General features: G+C 33.9%; 1 protein-coding gene across 2 annotated transcripts in view; it reads left to right on the forward strand.

Moving 5' to 3' along the window:
- LOC149774579 (cytoplasmic dynein 2 intermediate chain 2-like) overlaps window positions 1–18,291 on the forward strand; it is a 67,426-nt gene extending 49,135 nt beyond the window's left edge. For both annotated transcript variants that reach the window (XM_089945044.1, XM_089945043.1), the window contains exons 9-12: window positions 5,899–6,080; window positions 6,494–6,651; window positions 11,176–11,384; window positions 17,033–18,291. In XM_089945044.1, the coding sequence (XP_089801170.1) occupies window positions 5,899–6,080; window positions 6,494–6,651; window positions 11,176–11,384; window positions 17,033–17,162 (679 nt within the window). In that variant the 3' untranslated portion in view covers window positions 17,163–18,291. The remainder of the gene's footprint in view (window positions 1–5,898; window positions 6,081–6,493; window positions 6,652–11,175; window positions 11,385–17,032) is intronic.
- Window positions 18,292–18,716: the final 425 nt, after the last annotated feature.

The raw sequence follows: 18,716 nt of genomic DNA on the forward strand, positions 1-18,716 counted from the left end.
CAGAATCTCTAAACTCTTGTCATTACTCCTTCTTGATGTAAAGTAATGTTGACATAGGGTTTTCACTAGAATATTTCTTACTGTGTCCAGTTGTAACTAAATAAAAATGGTATTGATCTGACATGGACAGCGTTCTTTTGCATACCAGGGCCCATCAACGTGGAATGAATTGCCCACTGAACATAGACACAAAGACACAGTGATCACATTCAAGAGTGCTCTCAAAACTCACTTATTTTGACTGCAAGAACAAACTTAAAGACTGAATAATGTTTCCTACCTTAAATATTCTCAGCATATTTTTTTTCTATGTTTTCTAATTTCATGGTGTTGGTGTTTGTAATCATATCATTATATATGATTTTTATCTTATAGGTGTTGTCTAATGTTGTAAAGCGCTTAGAGCTTCTAAAGGTTAGGCACTATACAAAGTCCTCATTATTATTATTATTATCCAGTATGGTAACCCTGGCATCTGTCTGGAAAATCTTGTTATTGCTGCCTTTCCTAAATGGAAAGTCATATGGCATGGGGTTTTTCACCAGGAGCGTTATTATATCTAGTTAGTCCTGAATGAAAGTAACGACAGTCTAACCATAAATATGGCCACTATCACAGCTGTCTTTAAAATCTTGTTGCTACTTATCCTGAATCATGTCAAGATGGGATTTTCACCAGAGGATTTCTTGTGGTATTGAGTTGGTCAGAAATGAAATGTATTAGATGAAGTAACCACAAACAGTGGATATGGTCTGTGTGTCTTAGTTGAATTAACTACACAAACAATAAATATAATCTGTGTGTGTTAGATGAAGTAACCACACAAACATTGAATATGGCCTATGTGTGTTAGATGAAGTAACCACACAATGAAAATGATCTGTGTGTTAGATGAAGTAGTCACACAGACAGTGAGTAAAATCTGTGTGTGTTAGATCAAGTTACTTGACAAAGAATATGACTGTGTGTTAGATGAAATAGCCACATTGTGTGATTTGGATTTTTAATGTAGCTTTAATAATTTTTCAGTCATATCGCTACGATGTCTGCACTGTGGCAGTTTATAGTGATGCCTAGTACTGGGGCATCATGTCGGAGACATGTAGCATGATATCCCACCCAGTCATATTATCCTGACACCAGGCAAACCAGTCCTATCACTAACCTCTTAATGCTGAGCACCAAGCGAGGCAGCTGTTAGTACAGTTTTGTAAGTCTTTGGTATGACTCGGCCAGGGTTCGAACCCATGACCTCCCACTTCCGAGGTGGATGCTTTAACCACTAGGCCACCAGAGTGGTCGAAGTAGCCAAACAAACAATGAATACAGTCTTTGTGTTAGATGAAGTAATCAAACAATGAATATGCTCAGTCTTTGCATTATATGAAGTAGCCACATAGTGAATCGGTGAATATGATCTGTGTGTGTTAGACGAAGTAACTTCACAAATATTGAATATGGTCTATTTGTGTTAGAGCACCACCACACAAACATTGAATATGATCTTTGTTAGATGAAGTAGTCACACACTGAATATGGTCTGTGTATGTGTTAGATGAAGTAGCCACACAAACATTGAATATGGTCTGCATGTGGTAGATGAAGTAGCTACATAACGATTGAATCACAAGTGTATGTTAGATGAAGTAGCCACACAGTGAATACAGTCTGTGTTAGATGAAGTAGCCACATGAAGGTTGAATCTCATCAGTGTAAGATGAAGTAGCCATACAGATAATGAATATTATATACTCAGGTGACCTAATGGTCTGATTTATTCACTTAGAAGTTATTGTATATACACAGGCATTCAACTTTGTATGAATACTAGTCAAGTATGATTTTCCACTCTTTATGAATGACCAAAAAGTCCATCCAAAAGGAAAAATCTTTGCAGCTGTTTGGTACATGTATGTTAAATGTTTACTGATTTAAAAAGACATTGTGGCATGTTGCAGGAAATGTTTCACATTAATACATTAATGTATCCTTCGCAATGAATATTGAATATTAGTCTAAAGAAGCAAATATAATTAATATTAATGACATTTATTTCATATAAGCAGATTTTGATTTTAATATAAAAGGATATCATTGAAAATAAACTGACTACATATTACATCTGGATGACTGTCCTATCTTCCTTTTGAAGAGAGACAATGCTCGATTGATTTTATGAAATGTTATAGGTTGATCATTTATAATACGCTCAAAACTTTCAAGACTCATCCATAAGTTTGGATCATCACATAGCGCACCCGATCAGGCATTGATATATGCATATTCTAGTGTCTTGCTCTCTAATGCCTAAATGAAATATTTCGTGTATCTTGTGTATTTTAACTAAATTCCTCTTTTATAATTTGGGTAAAACTTATGTCGAGAATAGTACCATCAAAACAGTTTTTGTCATCGCCTTAGCGTCTGCGAGACGAAGGAGTGAGCTTCATGCCCTATCTATATAACCAATCTGCGGTTTGATAACACCTATTTGATGGTTCCTTTGTTGCCAATCATCCATCGGTAACTGCACTCCACATAAAGATTCCCAGTCTCAGTGGTATCTGTGTTGCTAATCATTACAATGGATTGTCATGCCCTGTCTGGCTTTAACATTTCTATTTAGAACTATATAAAGTGAAAATTCAGGGCAGGAAGCCTATCTTCCATGCTCAACCAACTCTGCTGATATTTTGGCTTTCATTATTTAAAGAGATGGAGGGTCATGATCATATCATCATATCGCGAAGAGGTACCCTTTCTACATTTAATAGGAAACTGATACCATTGACATGCCCTAAGTCAATGTATGATTTGTTCATTTCGCAACATGCATTCTTTTATTATAAAGCTTACCATACGTACGAAATGCTTAATTCTGGTCGCTTTGGTGTATGAAAAGCATGGGATTTCTTGTTCATCATTCAGTTTCTGATTATAGGACACAAAGCTTGTCAAGAGAGTAGCGGTCATACGATTTCAAAGGGTATATTGGCATAACAATTTCAAGTGTTAAAAAGACGTCGATTTATGTACCAATATCATTTATGAGGCATCACCCTACGTCATTACTGGTATTCAAATTGCCCATATTGTACAACTAATCTTTAATCCTATTGTGTAATGGACATTCACAGCACTAAGGGAGAAATGAATGTCACTGTTAAAGGGCCGTGGAAGCTGCTGTCTGTGCATGTATTGCCCGCTCAGCATATGGATATTCCGTCATTGTGGCTGATATAAAGGATGATAATACAGAATTGCGGATTTGTTATGTCATCCAAGTTACATTGTTAAACTTATAATATCTTTATAATTTCTGCCTTTAATGCCAATTTTCTTTTCAATGCTTCTCTTATAATTGAAACTATTGCACGATGAGGGATTTTTCATTTTCTGCTTGTTACCGTCTTTTAATTGATTTTATTTGAGACTAATGTGCATATGTTATATGTTCTAGAATTTTTTTTATCTCAATACGGATTTTCCTTTTGTTGTAATAATTTTTGGTTTCATCCTGTTTTACTCAGAATTTCCACATACCCGGAAGGGAGAGCAGGAGAGAGAGAAAGAGACTCAGTTCACGTGTTCGTGAACCAGGTTGATAGAAATCAAATATAAAAAAGATTTCAGATTCTAAAATCTATGCATATTTTTTAGCTCAATTTCACTGTCTACAATTTTTTTCGACACAAGTTATTCTTTGATCGTATAAAATTTGAAAGAAACAATATCTAACTAAATGCAGCAATCATTTTTATCGCCTGTTGGTATGGTATAAGTGTGCACTAGTGTCATTTAGTGCATGTATAATGCAACCCAAATTAGGATATTACATAAATGGTTTCAATTTTTGCCAATGCACAAATATGCACAAAATGCATAATCGGTCATAGGCATAAACCAATCATAGCTTCTGCCAGGAAACCAATCTACTGATGGGGAAATAACTACACATCTTTGAGATTCACCAGTTGGTTAGTAAATGAGTTAATTTTTTCCGTATTATTCTTACGAACTTCATTATATGTACTATAGATGAAAACAGAGTATTTGTTTGTTCGACAGTTCGTATTGTATTTCGTATTGGCTAGATATCATATGATCTCTTGATGTCAAGCTTTGCTGTTGGATGCAAATAATGGGTCAGTGTGTCTGTTAGTAGGGGGATCTAAATAATGTCTAGGAACACATACCTTTTAAGTCTCAAAACAAGTAACGTTTATAATTACAATGAATTAAATCCAATTTGGTATGTATGCCAATCTAATACTCAAGTGACGTTTATGCTGAATATATAAACATTAAGTTTTACAGATACATGGTCTGATCCCTCGAATGGACCGCGTAGGTAAGATGAAGATGTATCCATATTGTTTGTTCAACCAGTGTTATTCAATAGATTTATAAAACAGCTTTCATTGCGGTTAATATATAGGAAATTATTTTGTTATTACATACTGTGAGGGCACAAAGGAAAATATATTTGAATCACCAATTCCTGAATGTGAGTTAAATTTATGATATACATGCAATCCCTTCAAGAAAAGGAACAACATTGGGCTGTGTCAATTACATTTCCGTGCAGTTTTGAGATTTATCTAAGATTTTATTGTACAGGATTCTTGAAATAACTGCGAGCAGTAAACGAACTGATTGTATAAATAATTACTTATATTGGAAGACTGTGGTGAACTTGCACCTGCTAACATTATAAAAACTATATTTCTAACTAGATTCATTATAGTAACTTTTCTCCCAAAATCAATTTAGCAAAGAAGAACTTTGTTAAACTTCTGACTGGGGATGTTGCCCAATTTCAGGTACTAAACAGGCCCAAAATATCCCTAGGACTTTCTTTTAAGGACTTTAATGTGATGTATCACATAAAGGTATATACAGTGAGCGATGAGGAACTGAAACCAGTTTATTTAAGTCATTATCATCACCAATACTAATAATGATACTATTCTACTATCACTAGTATTACTTCTACGACTACTACAACTATTGCTGCAATTATTACTACTATTACTACTACAAAAAGTGATAACATAACGAAATTCTTTGAGCGTTAAGTATAATAGAAACGATAGCAACCCAGCACGAATTTCTGCCCGAAATTGTAAAGCCAATAGTGTAGCCCACATAATCCACTGTACACTAGTTCATTCTTGCCATCTGTTTTATTCCATGGCAGATTTCCCATGAAAATCTCATTTTAAATTTAATCAGTTTTGTCTTGAATCCTCTAGGAGCATTAAAAGTAATTGTATTCAGTGCATAAATTCCTGACCCAGCCAATGTGATTTGATATTTTCATATCCTCATCATTATTTGGGGTTTTTCAAAGCCATAATGCAGCATTGTTTACACTTGGTATGCAAGGCCATCATGCAGCCTTGTTTACACTTGGTATGCAGGGCTATAACACAACCTTGTTTACACTTGGTATGCAAGGCTAAAATGCAGCCTTGTTTACACTTGGTATGTAGGGCTAAAATGCAGCCTTGTTTACACTTAGTATGCAAGTCTATCATGCAGCCTTTTTTACACTTGGTCTGCAGGGCTAAAATGCAGCCTTGTTTACACCTAGTATGCAGGGCTATAACGCAGCCTTGTTTTACACTCAGTATGCAAGACCATAACGCAGCCTTGCTTACACTTGCCATCATGCATCCTACCATCAGCCCAGGTTGGCTATTGTGGTATTTCTTAGAGTAAGGCACTTTACTGCAATTGCCTCAACTCTAAATAACTTGCTTGTGCTGCTGTGCCATAAAACACAAAGCACCTTAACTTAAGGGATTTACCTGATATGTTTTAATATTATTGTGATTATCTCTTTTGTAATGAAGACAAAATGTGATGAACTTTTTTGTTATAATATTACTTTAGGTTTGTTTTGATGAATCAGAGTCTACCTAGGAAGATGAAAGTGAAAGGGGTCAGAGGAGACAAAGAAATAGGGGCCACATGTATATCCTATAACAGTGAGGACAGAGACATGTTCCTTGTGGGTTCTGAGGCAGGGGCTATCTTCAAATGTTCAATGCATGCACAGGGCAACCCTGCTGGCAGTAAGTAGCTACAATTCGTCAATAGAATGTGACATTCACAGGGATGTTATATCCCTTTACTACGTTGACAGCCTTGATAAACCAGCTGTGATGCATTACTGAACTGGACTTTGTGTTCACATAGAGTAAAATAATGTACAAATGTCAATGAAAACAATCTGAATTTATGCAAAATGGGGTTTGGGTGGTGTACTGAAGAGTTAGATTAATCTTCTAAGCTTTGATTCAGGAGGAGGCTTGATATATAATAGAACAAAATTGTCTTTTCCAGCATAAATACAGAATATAATTCATCAATATATTTTAAATCATGGCTTTGCAACTCTTTTTCGTGATGTTTTTATTTTGCATCATATTTAAAATGAAGAATAAATCAGTGTCTCACAAGTTTCAATATTAATTTTTTTTTATAGGTCATATTGTCTCGTCCATACCACTGAGATCTCCAGTGACCTTCACTTACAGCCCACACCATGGTCCAGTGTATTCAGTAGAGTGCTCTCCCTTCCATAGAAATGCCTTTATCAGCTCAGCCATGGACCAGTGTATTAGGCTGTATAGTATATTACAAGTATGTGGTCCATCAAAAGTAGCAAAGAGACATTTAGAAAATCTTTGAAAATTTCATCGTAGTCTCTGTTTTTAGTGCTGATTATGTTGTATTCAACTAGTCCTGTAGAACGTTGGTAGTCTAGACCCATAGTAAAAATGTGGAACTCTGAAGTACCTGGAATAAATGGGTCCAAATAATAGGTGTGAATGTACTGTATCAAGTAAATATTAACTTATTGTAGACATATTACATTTTTAACAGTTGATAAAATGGATATAAGCAGGGTCCTCAGTGGATCTCAGAAGCCATGAACAACCTGAAATTTCATTTTGATTTTAAAAGCTTAAAAACTGAAGGAAACCTAACTTAAAAAATAGAAGGATTTTTTTTTGAACAAATGAATAATGGTTCGACCCTGACCCAACAAAAAATGCTCTTTGCACACTTATTAGTTAGGCTAGTCCAACAGTTGAGAAAGTGCGCAAATTATGCAAGTTAAAGACATCCGGTCATTTTATCTCCCATTTATTTGATAGACCGATAACATCATATTATTGTTAACAGTTTTCAAAAGAGCAACAGTTTTACTCTTTTTTAGTTATTTTTGAAAAGTTTAACTAATGTGCCTTTCCTGAAACTGTGTTTTGACTTAAGTGAATCAGGCATGTAATCCAAACTGGAAGATGCAATACCAACATGTTTATAGTACATATAATTAGTGATGTTATTCTAAAGGCTCAAAAATAGGTTGAACTGCAAAAGTATGTCAACTTTTGGACCAATATCGGCACACCATATAACATTTTCATAACTTTTTGAAAACCAGATATGTAATTGTAATAGGTCTGATAACCAGCTTAATGGGAACAGACATCTGGGCTGCACCTTTGGGGCCTGTTAGCACCAACCTATACACATATCAGACCTGCCAACCCGTACAATTTTGCCATAAGTCTTATGAAAATTACCCTTAAAATACGGACTTACAGCATGCAAGCAAAAACTACATAAAAATGATTGTTGGCAAAAAATCGGATAATTGGTTCATCTGTGTTTGATTTGGATCTGGGTTTCATATAACAATTAGTAAAATTAGTCAGGGAACCAGATAACTTTACAGGTGCACCCCAGACACTTTGAACTGCACCAGTTTGTTCATACGAAGCGTCTGCATGATCAAATTGTTGGTTATATAATTTTTTTAAAAATTACGTGCAGAAAGCAATGTGTGTTCAGATGAAAGGGAAAATATGCTTCTAGAAAAGTTTTAATAATCAACACAGAAGAATAAAAAGAAGTATTCAGATTCTTGTAAATAAAAGCTGGAAAGGACACAAGTACCTTTATTGGACATCACATGCCAATATGAGAATGTCTCATTGTGGGAGATATGATTGCTGTCATGTGAAATGGGAAAAGAATTTCCATGAATTATGCCTAGTTGAGAGGTAGCAGCAAGCCATTGAGTTATATAAGCTTTGGAACTAAAGATTGTGCAACCGTACTAGTGGTAAATAAAGTCTACACATACTTTACAAACTTTTAAGTTGAATATAATGTTTATCCTTGATGCATCAAACATTTAATTATGTTTTCGAGCTTTCCAGTAGCAGTTATTGATATTTTGTTAAACATTACTGAAAACTGGTCAATCTTATGAAGATAAAAAATCAACTGCCTTACTGAGATGGACTTATCAGGGTTGGCAGGTCTGACATAAACATTGGATTTGTCCCATCATTTTTTGGGGGAGTGTTGTTAAGTATTATCTTGACTTTTAATTTACTACTCAGTTTTCAGTTACAAGAATGCATGCAATTGAAACAGTAAACAGTAACATACATTTACATTCTCTGATTGGCTTATATCAGTCGTCTCAAACAAGCGGCTCTCAAAATTATTAGCGTCATAAGGTGTCATGAGAGATAAAGATGGTGTACCATAAAATGTCCACTTGCGGCCCTTATGTGGTTTGAGTTTTGAGACCCCTGGCATAGATCATGTGGCTTTTTGGAGAGTAAATCAAAGCAAGTGAATTCAAATTTACAATCGAGGACAATTTACCCCCATATTACTTATATAGGAAAAACATGGGGAATACATATTGATCTTTTTAATTCACTTGAAGAAATATGGAATATCACATTATTTAGTTTAAGGTGCATTAAAAATTGTTTTATGTGTTGACATTTTGCAAATTCCCCTGTTGTTGACAAGAAAACTGCTGATCTCCAAATGTTGGAAATTTTGACTACATAGTTTTGTGTGTCAACTTTTCTTCAGCTCCTGGTTAAGTATTTTAGGGGTGGGGGGAGAGAAAAATAAATATGCTATAATAAGACCCCTATAAATCCAAAAGAGATGATATTACTCTTTAAAAATGCATATTTCAGAATATTTTAAGCATAGCTGGTTGCAATAGTAAAACTTGTTTCCAACAAGTTGTTTTTCAAAACTGGAGTTTGCACAATGGTTGGAAAGATACAAAGAAGTTTTTCTGCTTGATGCAAGTAGAAAGTGTGCAAGGGATAAAGTAGAGGAAAACAAGGCTCTTGCAAAGCAGCTGGATGAGAAGCTTCAAGAGCCTAAAAGGACAGGATATTGTATATAATATACAGTGTATTTTGTATCAACTGTGTACAAAACTGCAGGCAGGCCTAAATATGATACAGGCTACATGTTTGAATTTGTCGAATGGATTATTTGCTGGGCAGTGTGCTGGAGGACATTTTAGTGGAAATTTCTTAGCATTTGCTGGTATTTGTTTTTTTTAAATAATTATTTGTTAATTTTTACTTCAACTTTATTTTCATTTTATTTAGAATCAAACTCAAAAGCATACTTTATAAAATCTTTACTAAATGTATGCCCATCATGGAGATAATCTTCTGTTTTATGTATTGAACCTCAAAGAAAATTTAAAACCATGAAAAATCCTCAAATTTTAAAATTTAATTTCACCTCTAACCCTGAAAAATAAAATACTTTAAATACCGCAGTTCATAAGAATTTACATTTATGCTTCACATTTAACGGAGTTATTCTGGCATTATCCAAGGGTTGTAATGACAGTAGGTGTGATGGGTGGTCTTTTATGTGTGGTCCTGTTTGTCAGAGGATTTGGCTGACAGTTGATTTTCTGTACACATGTACAGATAGGTGATTAACTTTTATCAGCCATTTAAGGCACCATTTGATTGTTGATCAGGAGTTAATTATGTACAGTTGAACTACAAAATTCTTTGATCAGATTGTTACAGGTTTTTAATTTTGCTTGATTAGCTTAGGATTTCAATATGACAAATTAGATATTTTCCTAGCAACAGCTACTTACTGACACTGTGTGTAAGAATAAACTTTCTTTGCATCTCCATGCATATCTCCCAGTTACATTTATTTTTACTTTGAAAACGTAAATACCATTGTAATTAGAATAGTATGGGATTATTTTCAGTTTCTGATTATGTTCTGTGTTTGTGTCATGATTGTCAAATTAGTTTAATTGATAGATACATATTATGTACATAGTAATAATTAAAAATTTTATGCTACATGGTAGTATGTATGAACAAATAGTATGGATGATTAGCATCAGGATTATTGATGTTTTACTTTAATTACTAAATTATGAGATATTTACATTTTCTTTTTACTTTTTATTTAGCTGGGTAAAGTTCAAGATGCACATATTAGGATTTACTACATTGCTCTCTACCTCAATTAGAATTAATGCTTAGTGCCAAAGAACACTAATAGAGACATATTCCTTATGTTTTCAGCCCTGGTGGCTCAAACAAAAACATTAACTGGGATTTTTTTTCCTTCATTGTTCTTGTCATTTTCTATATTTACATGTCAGGGCCCCATGTGGCTGAATGGTCTAAAGCACTCACCATTATGGATCACTGCCATCTCACCCATCTTTGTGGGTTTGATTCTCTGTTTCGGCCAATGTGGGTACATGAGAAAGCTTGCCAGTGGGTCGGCAGTTCTTTCCAGGGTTTTCCCAGGTTCTTCCTCCGCCATTTATACAGGCTGCCATGTATAGCCTGTCTTGTGCTGAAAAATGGTGTTATACCCTACGACAACAACAACATGTTTATGTGTCCTTATTTACAGTTGGTTTTATTTAATCAGTAGCTATTAAAAGGTCATCTATAACTTGCATTATGAGTATAAGCCTATACAATTATGACTTTATAGTTTGGCTTTAAGTTTCCCTAAGTGTTGTTGCTGGCAGTTTGATAGTAAGCAAGTAATAGGATTACAAGACTAACATGTTACAGGATTGTTATAAACCCCTTCAGAGAAAATTATTTTGCCTGAGATTCACTTTATGAGTAGTAAGATTATCAGATCAAGTTTTGTAGATCTGAGAGTTATCTTAAAAGCCTTACAGTCTGCATGTCATCCATATCAAGATCTGTTTGCTGATGAAATGTTACATAAAGACTTTTTTAATAGCATATGTTAGTTAGAGTTGATGAATGGGTTTGTGAAATATTATCTACTTTTGCATTGCATTCCCTTCTTTTTTCCAAGGCCCAGCCTGTGATGACCATTGAACCTGGTGAAGGGTATATTTATTCTATTGCATGGTCACCCATCAGGCCAACACTAATTGCTGCAGTGGCAGAGACTGGTAACCTGTTGTTGTATGACCTAAAACAAGGACAACCTACACCTGTACAGAGATTGAGTGCTAGTCCACAGAAGCAACCAGTTTACACATGCCAGTTCAATTCACGTCAGTAAGTTTTCAGTTTTCTTCCATCAGATTTTCAAAAGTCGTCCCATCAGCTATTTAGAATATTCCCTATGCTGCAAGAAGTATGCTGGTGGAGGATTGGGTGTTAGGTTGAATTGGGGAGAGAAAAATTAACCATTTAACCATTTTAGTTTCATTCACTGGCGAAATAATCAAAAGTTGTAATAATTATTGTAGTTTTAATAGATACAGTATTTGTGGACTTTTGGGTTAAAATACTATTTATTTACAGAAGTCATAGTGGATAGTGTTTAAAAATCAACACGAGATAGAGGACTGAGTAAGTAGCATGAGCTTATTCTGAGCATTCTCTTTTCATTAACAATATTTACATTTATAATGTGTCTGATAGAGTTAATGATGATATAATATTGCAAACATTGAAACATGAAACTGATGATTGAAGTATTAAAAGAAAATAGTACATACAATATTGTAATGATGTCAGGCAGGAACTTATAGGCTTTTACACCAGTAACATATTATTATATAATTTGCAAGTCAACAAATACAGATAAAAAGGAAAATAAAGATGTTGATATTGATGGAGTTTGGGAGTGGTGGACGTTAAGGACTTTTAACTTCAGCTCAGGTGGTATATATTTAGAATTACAAAATATGTATCAGAAAGCTAACAGCTTAAAGTGATGACATAAGTTGTGATCAAGCAAATCTCATATTTGTAATTGTGTACTTATGGACTGTATGGACTGTATGCACTGCCTTGAAGGTCTCACTTACCTCTGCCAATTGGAAGGGGTTACCCATTAATAATGAAGTTATGTCTGTAATTTCTTTGGTTATTACTTAGAGTAACTTATTTTGTACAGCCTAAAAGAAAATACATTGCAGTTTCTGGTTCATCATGTAAACACCTATTGCCAGCTGACGAATGTTTTTTTTTTTTTTTTTTATAGAAAGATTGTTGTTGAATAAACTACAACCATGCTGAAGTCTTGTGTACCTAGTTTGTGTTATTCTTTCCTGTTGACAATAATAGATTGGGACTTTTTCTAGATTCCTATTTAGGTGTGACTTAATAGAGTGCAATGAATTTCCAAAGAGAGAAGATTCATTTCTGCAACAGGCTTGGATAAAAATAAACTTTGATAAAAATTTGTCCTGGTGAGGGACATTTGGAGATTTCTTCCATCATGACGGTGTCTATTATGCACCTGCTCGACACTTAGCAGAATCAAATCCCACATATTCTGAAGCCATACCATGATGCATTTAAAAAAAAGTTATCATTCTATGTATGTAGCACCTTCTTGGAAGTCTCTTTTCATCTCCAGAATTTTAGCATGATATAAATTTTGCTACCCCACAAAAATGATTCTTCCTGCTTTAGCTTGAATTTGTTCTTTTTCATGCTGGGTGCAGTTATCCCAGATAATATCCCCATACTCCAAAAGAGGTCTTATGAATGTAAAGTAAAGAAGTTCTGATGACTTTCAAGTTTAAATTTCAAACTTCATAGTATTCCTAACCTTTTCCATGCTTTGGTACTTTTTTCCTATATATGCCAAAATAGAGATTCATGTAAAGTTTTGCCCAAGTGTTTATAAGAAGTGACATTCCTAATGACCATGTCATTCATTGACTGTTGTGGGTGTTGAGATCTTCTGGATATAGTCACTGACTCAGTTTTGTCTGGATTAAAATCAACTAACCATTGATCAATTAACTTCATTCAAAATGCCAGCAGCCAGTGTTGGGTCCTCAGCAATAATTAATAATTGAGGACACTGTATCATCAGGAAACAATCTCATACTGGACTGAATATCAGTGACAATATCATTATTGTAAATTAAACAAAACAGTTGTCAAGTATAGATCATGGGCACACCAGCCGCAAGATGTTGTTGGTCTCAAATAGAACCTTCTGTAACAACTTTTGGCACCAATCTTCAAAAGTCCATCACCATTTCTAATATTTCTTAGGTATGAATTAAACCTTTGTGCCAGGCTTTGTTGTAGGCCTTACTAATATCACAAAATACTACTCTAATTTCTTTGCCTTTGTCAACTGCCTTGCAGAAATATTGTATTTATCACACAGTTGTGAGGGAGCAAAACCATTTGGAGTTAAACCAGATTGAAGATAATTAGGTTGTTGTCTATAAGACCGTTGTACAAGAGTTTAAAGACAAATTTTTCAAATGTTTTGCCCCAACAGTTTTATAGTGAAATAGGTCCATAATTTGAAACAACAATTTCAGTCCCATTTTATGAATAAGAGTAACATTAGCCTCTTTCTACACCATTGGAAATTATGAAGATAAGAGTGAGTTATTGAAGACTTGATAAATATGCAGTTGCTGCCTTTAGATAACCTAGTGTGGATCTTTAAGGATCCCCTGCCTTACTGATGTTGAGATTTGAAAGAACATATATGTTATTTATGCTAATCTGTTAATTAGAAAGGCCAATGTTAAGAAAAGGCATAGAAGGCAGGGTGGTGCAAGTACCATCACAAAGGATTATTCAGAAAAATATTTTTTAAACAAGTTTGCTTTATCAAGACTAGAGTGAAAATATTGGTTATTTATAAGAACTGGATACTCAAATTTTCTATTTTGCTTCAGAAATGTGTTGGTTTTATTAAACCAGACATTTGGACCAATATTGACATCTTGGAGTTCATTAGCTAATTTGTTAAAATATTCAAGTTCAGTGCTTCTTACAGAACATCTGAGTTAGTTTCTAATATCTCAGAATGTGACCCAGTGTAAAGAAAGAGTCATTCTTTTAGCTAAGAAGTGGATTCTTTTCCATTGCCAAGTTAATTTTCTTATATTATTGTGCACCAAAGGATGATCCCTTCAAAGAATTATTTTATTGGGAATAGCAGAATGGGCTGCCTTCAATATACTGAGAAATCTTAACCCCATTTCATCAATTCAAAGATTAGAAAAGTCAGTCAGTGCATTACAACAACTGTTTGTACAGTACCTAAAATGAGTTGCTTTTTTGTCCATACTTTTTATTGAAAGCTCTTTTGCAAAGAATTCATAAAGTTTGTGGAACAGTAATCCATATTATAATTGCTTTAAAAGCTTCTTAGACCATGTTATCATAAAAATTTAATTGTGTAATTCAGGAGTATTAAATCGATCATTGTGGACCTGTGATTAGTAATTGTTGTAGTTTTATTGATCAGTTAATATAAATTAATGATAATTGTAAAATATCTACATCGACTGGATACCATGAGGTCTTCAGTCTTTTAAGATGATTGCATTTTGACAGTATTGTTTTGCTTGTTCAATTTAAAGTACTATCAAAGTCCAATATCAAATCATGGGTGTACATATAAAGTTTCAATTAAACGTTTTCTTCCATTAAGAATTATTTCGCCCTGAAGGATTTCAAGGTGTGGTATTAAATTGCTTTTCTCAAGAAAGGTAATTCCAGTTTTTAAATACATAACTACACCACCCCCATTTCTGTTTCTATCAAGCTAGATTGGTGCTTGAAAATTCTGTATTAGGATATTTTCTATTAGAATCTATCTAATCTTGTCTCATTGATGGCAGTAATGTTGAACTTGCTTAACCTGCTTATATATGTTCAGTCATATGGTACATGGACTATTATTGTGATAAACTGTGAGGCCTCTGCGTGAGAAAGGGTCCATGCATGGACCTGGAGATTGTCAGTGCCATTAGCAAGTAAGAGCAACAAGCGGACAAAATATGACATTCCCTTAATTATCTTATTTTTTCATATTAGTGGTCTATTGATAATAAAAGCTCTGAAAAGAACACTTTGCTGCATGTGGCAATATATAGGAATAGGAAGAATCCTTTATAATAAAAGTGATATGTTAGCAAAATATAAATTATTTTATTGTATCTAATCATCTTTTTGCTTGTGGGTCTAGTAGCCCTTGCATGGTAACACCCAACCAGAACACTGTACTCCTCTAGTTCATTATTCAAGGGTTAGTTAACAAAGTTAAGAATTATTGTTGGCATGGTTAGGAGTAGATTTATAATATACTAGGAGACTGTACTCTGTACAGTGTACTACTGTCTAGGGTTTATTTGGATGAAAAGTCAAAATGAGAATTACATTCATAATTTCTTCAGCCAGTTTTTAAATACTGGCACATTTAATCTTCTAAAAGCTATCTTAATGCAAGAGTTTACCCTGAGTGGTGTAAGTGTGCCAAATTGTGTCCAGAATTTTGAGGAAATAAGTAAACAAAGTACAAACAAATGCACATTTCAGGGGGGTTTGTCTGATAAATGTAACGTGGGAATGTATGTGCCTAAGAAAAATAAAAACATGCATAGTTTATGATAATAGGAAACAGGAAAAATGGCTAATAATGTTTAAAAAAAGTCAGGAGAAGGTTGACACATAATCACACTATGCAGCACTATCCAGTCGAAGCCAAACAAATTAATGAATGTTCGTAATGACCAAAGAAAGAGTTATTACAATGTCACTATCAAAAATAAGAAATCTTTTGCACATGAATTTGCAGCTACAAGTCTAAGATAAGTGCCAAGTCGAAAAAGATATCCCCTCGGAGACTAAAAACATAGGAGTACAAATGAGAATTATTATGCTGTATAATCCTGACAGTAATGGTGTTAAAATGGATTATGGTAAAATGGATTATGTTCTGGTGTTCAGGACTTGCTCAACAAGGACCGAGGTTTTGAGAATTATGTAATTACTGCGTTAAGTTCAGATTAATGTTTAGACATGTTCTGGATGTATGCAAATTTTTGAAGTCAGTACCGCATGGATGCATTGACTTCACATGTACACAACACCTTTAATGTTTTTACCTTAAGGTTCATGTATTCTATGAGGTATAGATCTTGAGCCATGCAGAACGGAGATGTTCTAACAATATGTATACATGTTTATATTGTTAATATGTGTATGCAAATTAATGACATTATGAAATAGCAATCTTTGCAAATTTTCTTTTTGAGGTGTCATATTGTTGTCAGATGTAAGGTGGACGATTTTTTTCACCTTCATATCATTAAAATGAAGTGACAAATCTCTTCAGTGAAACTAGGAAAAACATGAAAGTTATTTTATTAAGTGAGTAAATGTGATTTTGATCATAGAGTTGCATATTAATCATTCCTCTTCATCTGTATACACCTTTATCCCAGTTAATTGGAACAATTGAGTGCTACACAATGTTTTCATTATAGTAATAGCAGATGACAAAGTATTGCACTTGATGCTAGTAACATCAGACATACTTGGCATGCTGGGATTAAACAAAAACTTAATCAGTCGAGTCATGGGTAAAGTACTGGATAAGAAATACATTCTATTAGCTCAGTTGTTCAGTTAATCACATCGTATTATGCCAAAAACAGAATATTTACAATCCATTGAGCCCATGTAAAATAGGTTGTATTTATACCAAGCTTGACTTTTAATTGCTGAAACCATGACTGTACATAGATGCTTTCAATTTTATTATTGCAATAATTTTCATCTTGGCATTTGTTCAAAGGACAGACAAGTGCTTTGTTCTCAGAAATATGTGTTGTAAAAATTCTCCTTTGGAAGCAAATTATGTTTCCATTGTTTCCAATAAATACTGTTGGTTAACTGTAACTAATCAGTTATTTTTTTCGAAATTTCAGGACAGAGTTTTTGGCCACAGGAGATGCTGCAGGTTATATACAGATATTTAAATTAAGCCAGAGTCTACGCAAAATGTCAGCTAAAGATGCTGAATTCATCGGAAAGCTTGTTAGTGTAGCTGCAGAATAGAGACATTGTTAGTTCATATGATGCAAAGTTACATTGTCACGAAAAATTTGATGAATATGGCAGTACCTGAAAACTGCTGTCATAAAGTCATTTCAATTAAGTTAGTTATTGCATTATATACTATAAAACGTCAAGAAAACCATTCTGCAGTTCCAGGAAAAAAAATTATTTCTAGAGCAGCAGCACCCATCTAATGCAGCAATATCTGTCTAGTGCAACAAAACCTGTCTTACATCATGTCTATATCTATGGAACAGAGGCTTATGGACAGCAATCAGGATTCTGGAAAGAAAGTGGTCTTGTTGACCTAAATATAGTGAAGAAGAAAACCATCTGATGTGGTCTTGAGAATAAGGGCTGTTTCTTTGCCCAAAAGAACTGTTACTTTCTGTACTTCTATTTACTTATAAACTTTTATTTAAAAGTTGGGAAATAAGATTTAGATTCAAATTTTGAATGTTATAAGGACTTCCACTTAAGATGGTATCACTTAAGGTCAAGTTTTTCATGCTTCTTTTATAGGTCTCTTCATTTTCACTGTATTTTGAAAACGAACTTGAAAATGATTAAAAATGCTATTATGAAAACATATTTCATTTGAATCATTGAAAATAGAAAAATTGTAACATGTTTTATAATATAAGACACACAGCTGATGTAAAACAGTAACATGAAAATGGAATGTCTAGAAATATTAATAAGGCTGATATTACCAACAAGGAGCAAACTCAGGAAATTTAACAGAAAAGTCATATTTGTCACAATCATGGCCATCAGTCAGTTCTAAGGATTTGGTTTATTCAACAATGAGGAACATTTTTACTTGCAGCTGCCGATTTACACTTAAAACAGTTCTTGTTATATGTCTTTAAATTTGTTTCTTTTGGATTAATGCTAGAGTTGTCCAGTAAAATTCTGATCTGTATGTATTCAGGTTTTATGTGCTTACTGATAAAGAAAAAATTTAAATGTTTCATATGGTCATCATTCCTTTGCATATTTAAGTAATGAATTTAGGAGGCATCCATTGTAAGATCATTATTGCCCCAATTTCTATTATCTATGATAATTCATGTGATAAAATTATACTGTATGATTAAAGACAAATAAATGTCTTGTTCCCTTTGTAGCAGTGCTTTCTTTAAATATTTGATGCAATTATTTTCATTACATAGTTTAAATAATTCCCATTCCTATTGAATCTAGATAAGGTCATATTGTAGTGCCTTGTTGAACACTGATAAGGTCATATTGTGGTGCCATATTGAACACAGATAAGGTCATATTGTAGTGCCATATTGAACACTGAAAAAGTCATTGTAGTGCCATATTGAACACAGATAAGGTCTTATTGTAGTGCCATACTGAACACAGCTAAGGTCATATTGTAGTGCCATATTGAACACTGAAAATGTCATTGTAGTGCCATATTGAACACAGATAAGGTCATATTGTAGTGCCATATTGAACACAGATAAGGCCATACTGTAGTGCCATATTGAACACAGATAAGGCCATACTGTAGTGCCATATTGAACACAGATAAGGTCATAT

This window comes from Sinohyriopsis cumingii, unplaced genomic scaffold (assembly GCF_028554795.1).
Source record: "Sinohyriopsis cumingii isolate HCF-2022 unplaced genomic scaffold, ASM2855479v2 utg000198l, whole genome shotgun sequence".
NCBI lineage: Eukaryota > Metazoa > Mollusca > Bivalvia > Unionida > Unionidae > Sinohyriopsis > Sinohyriopsis cumingii.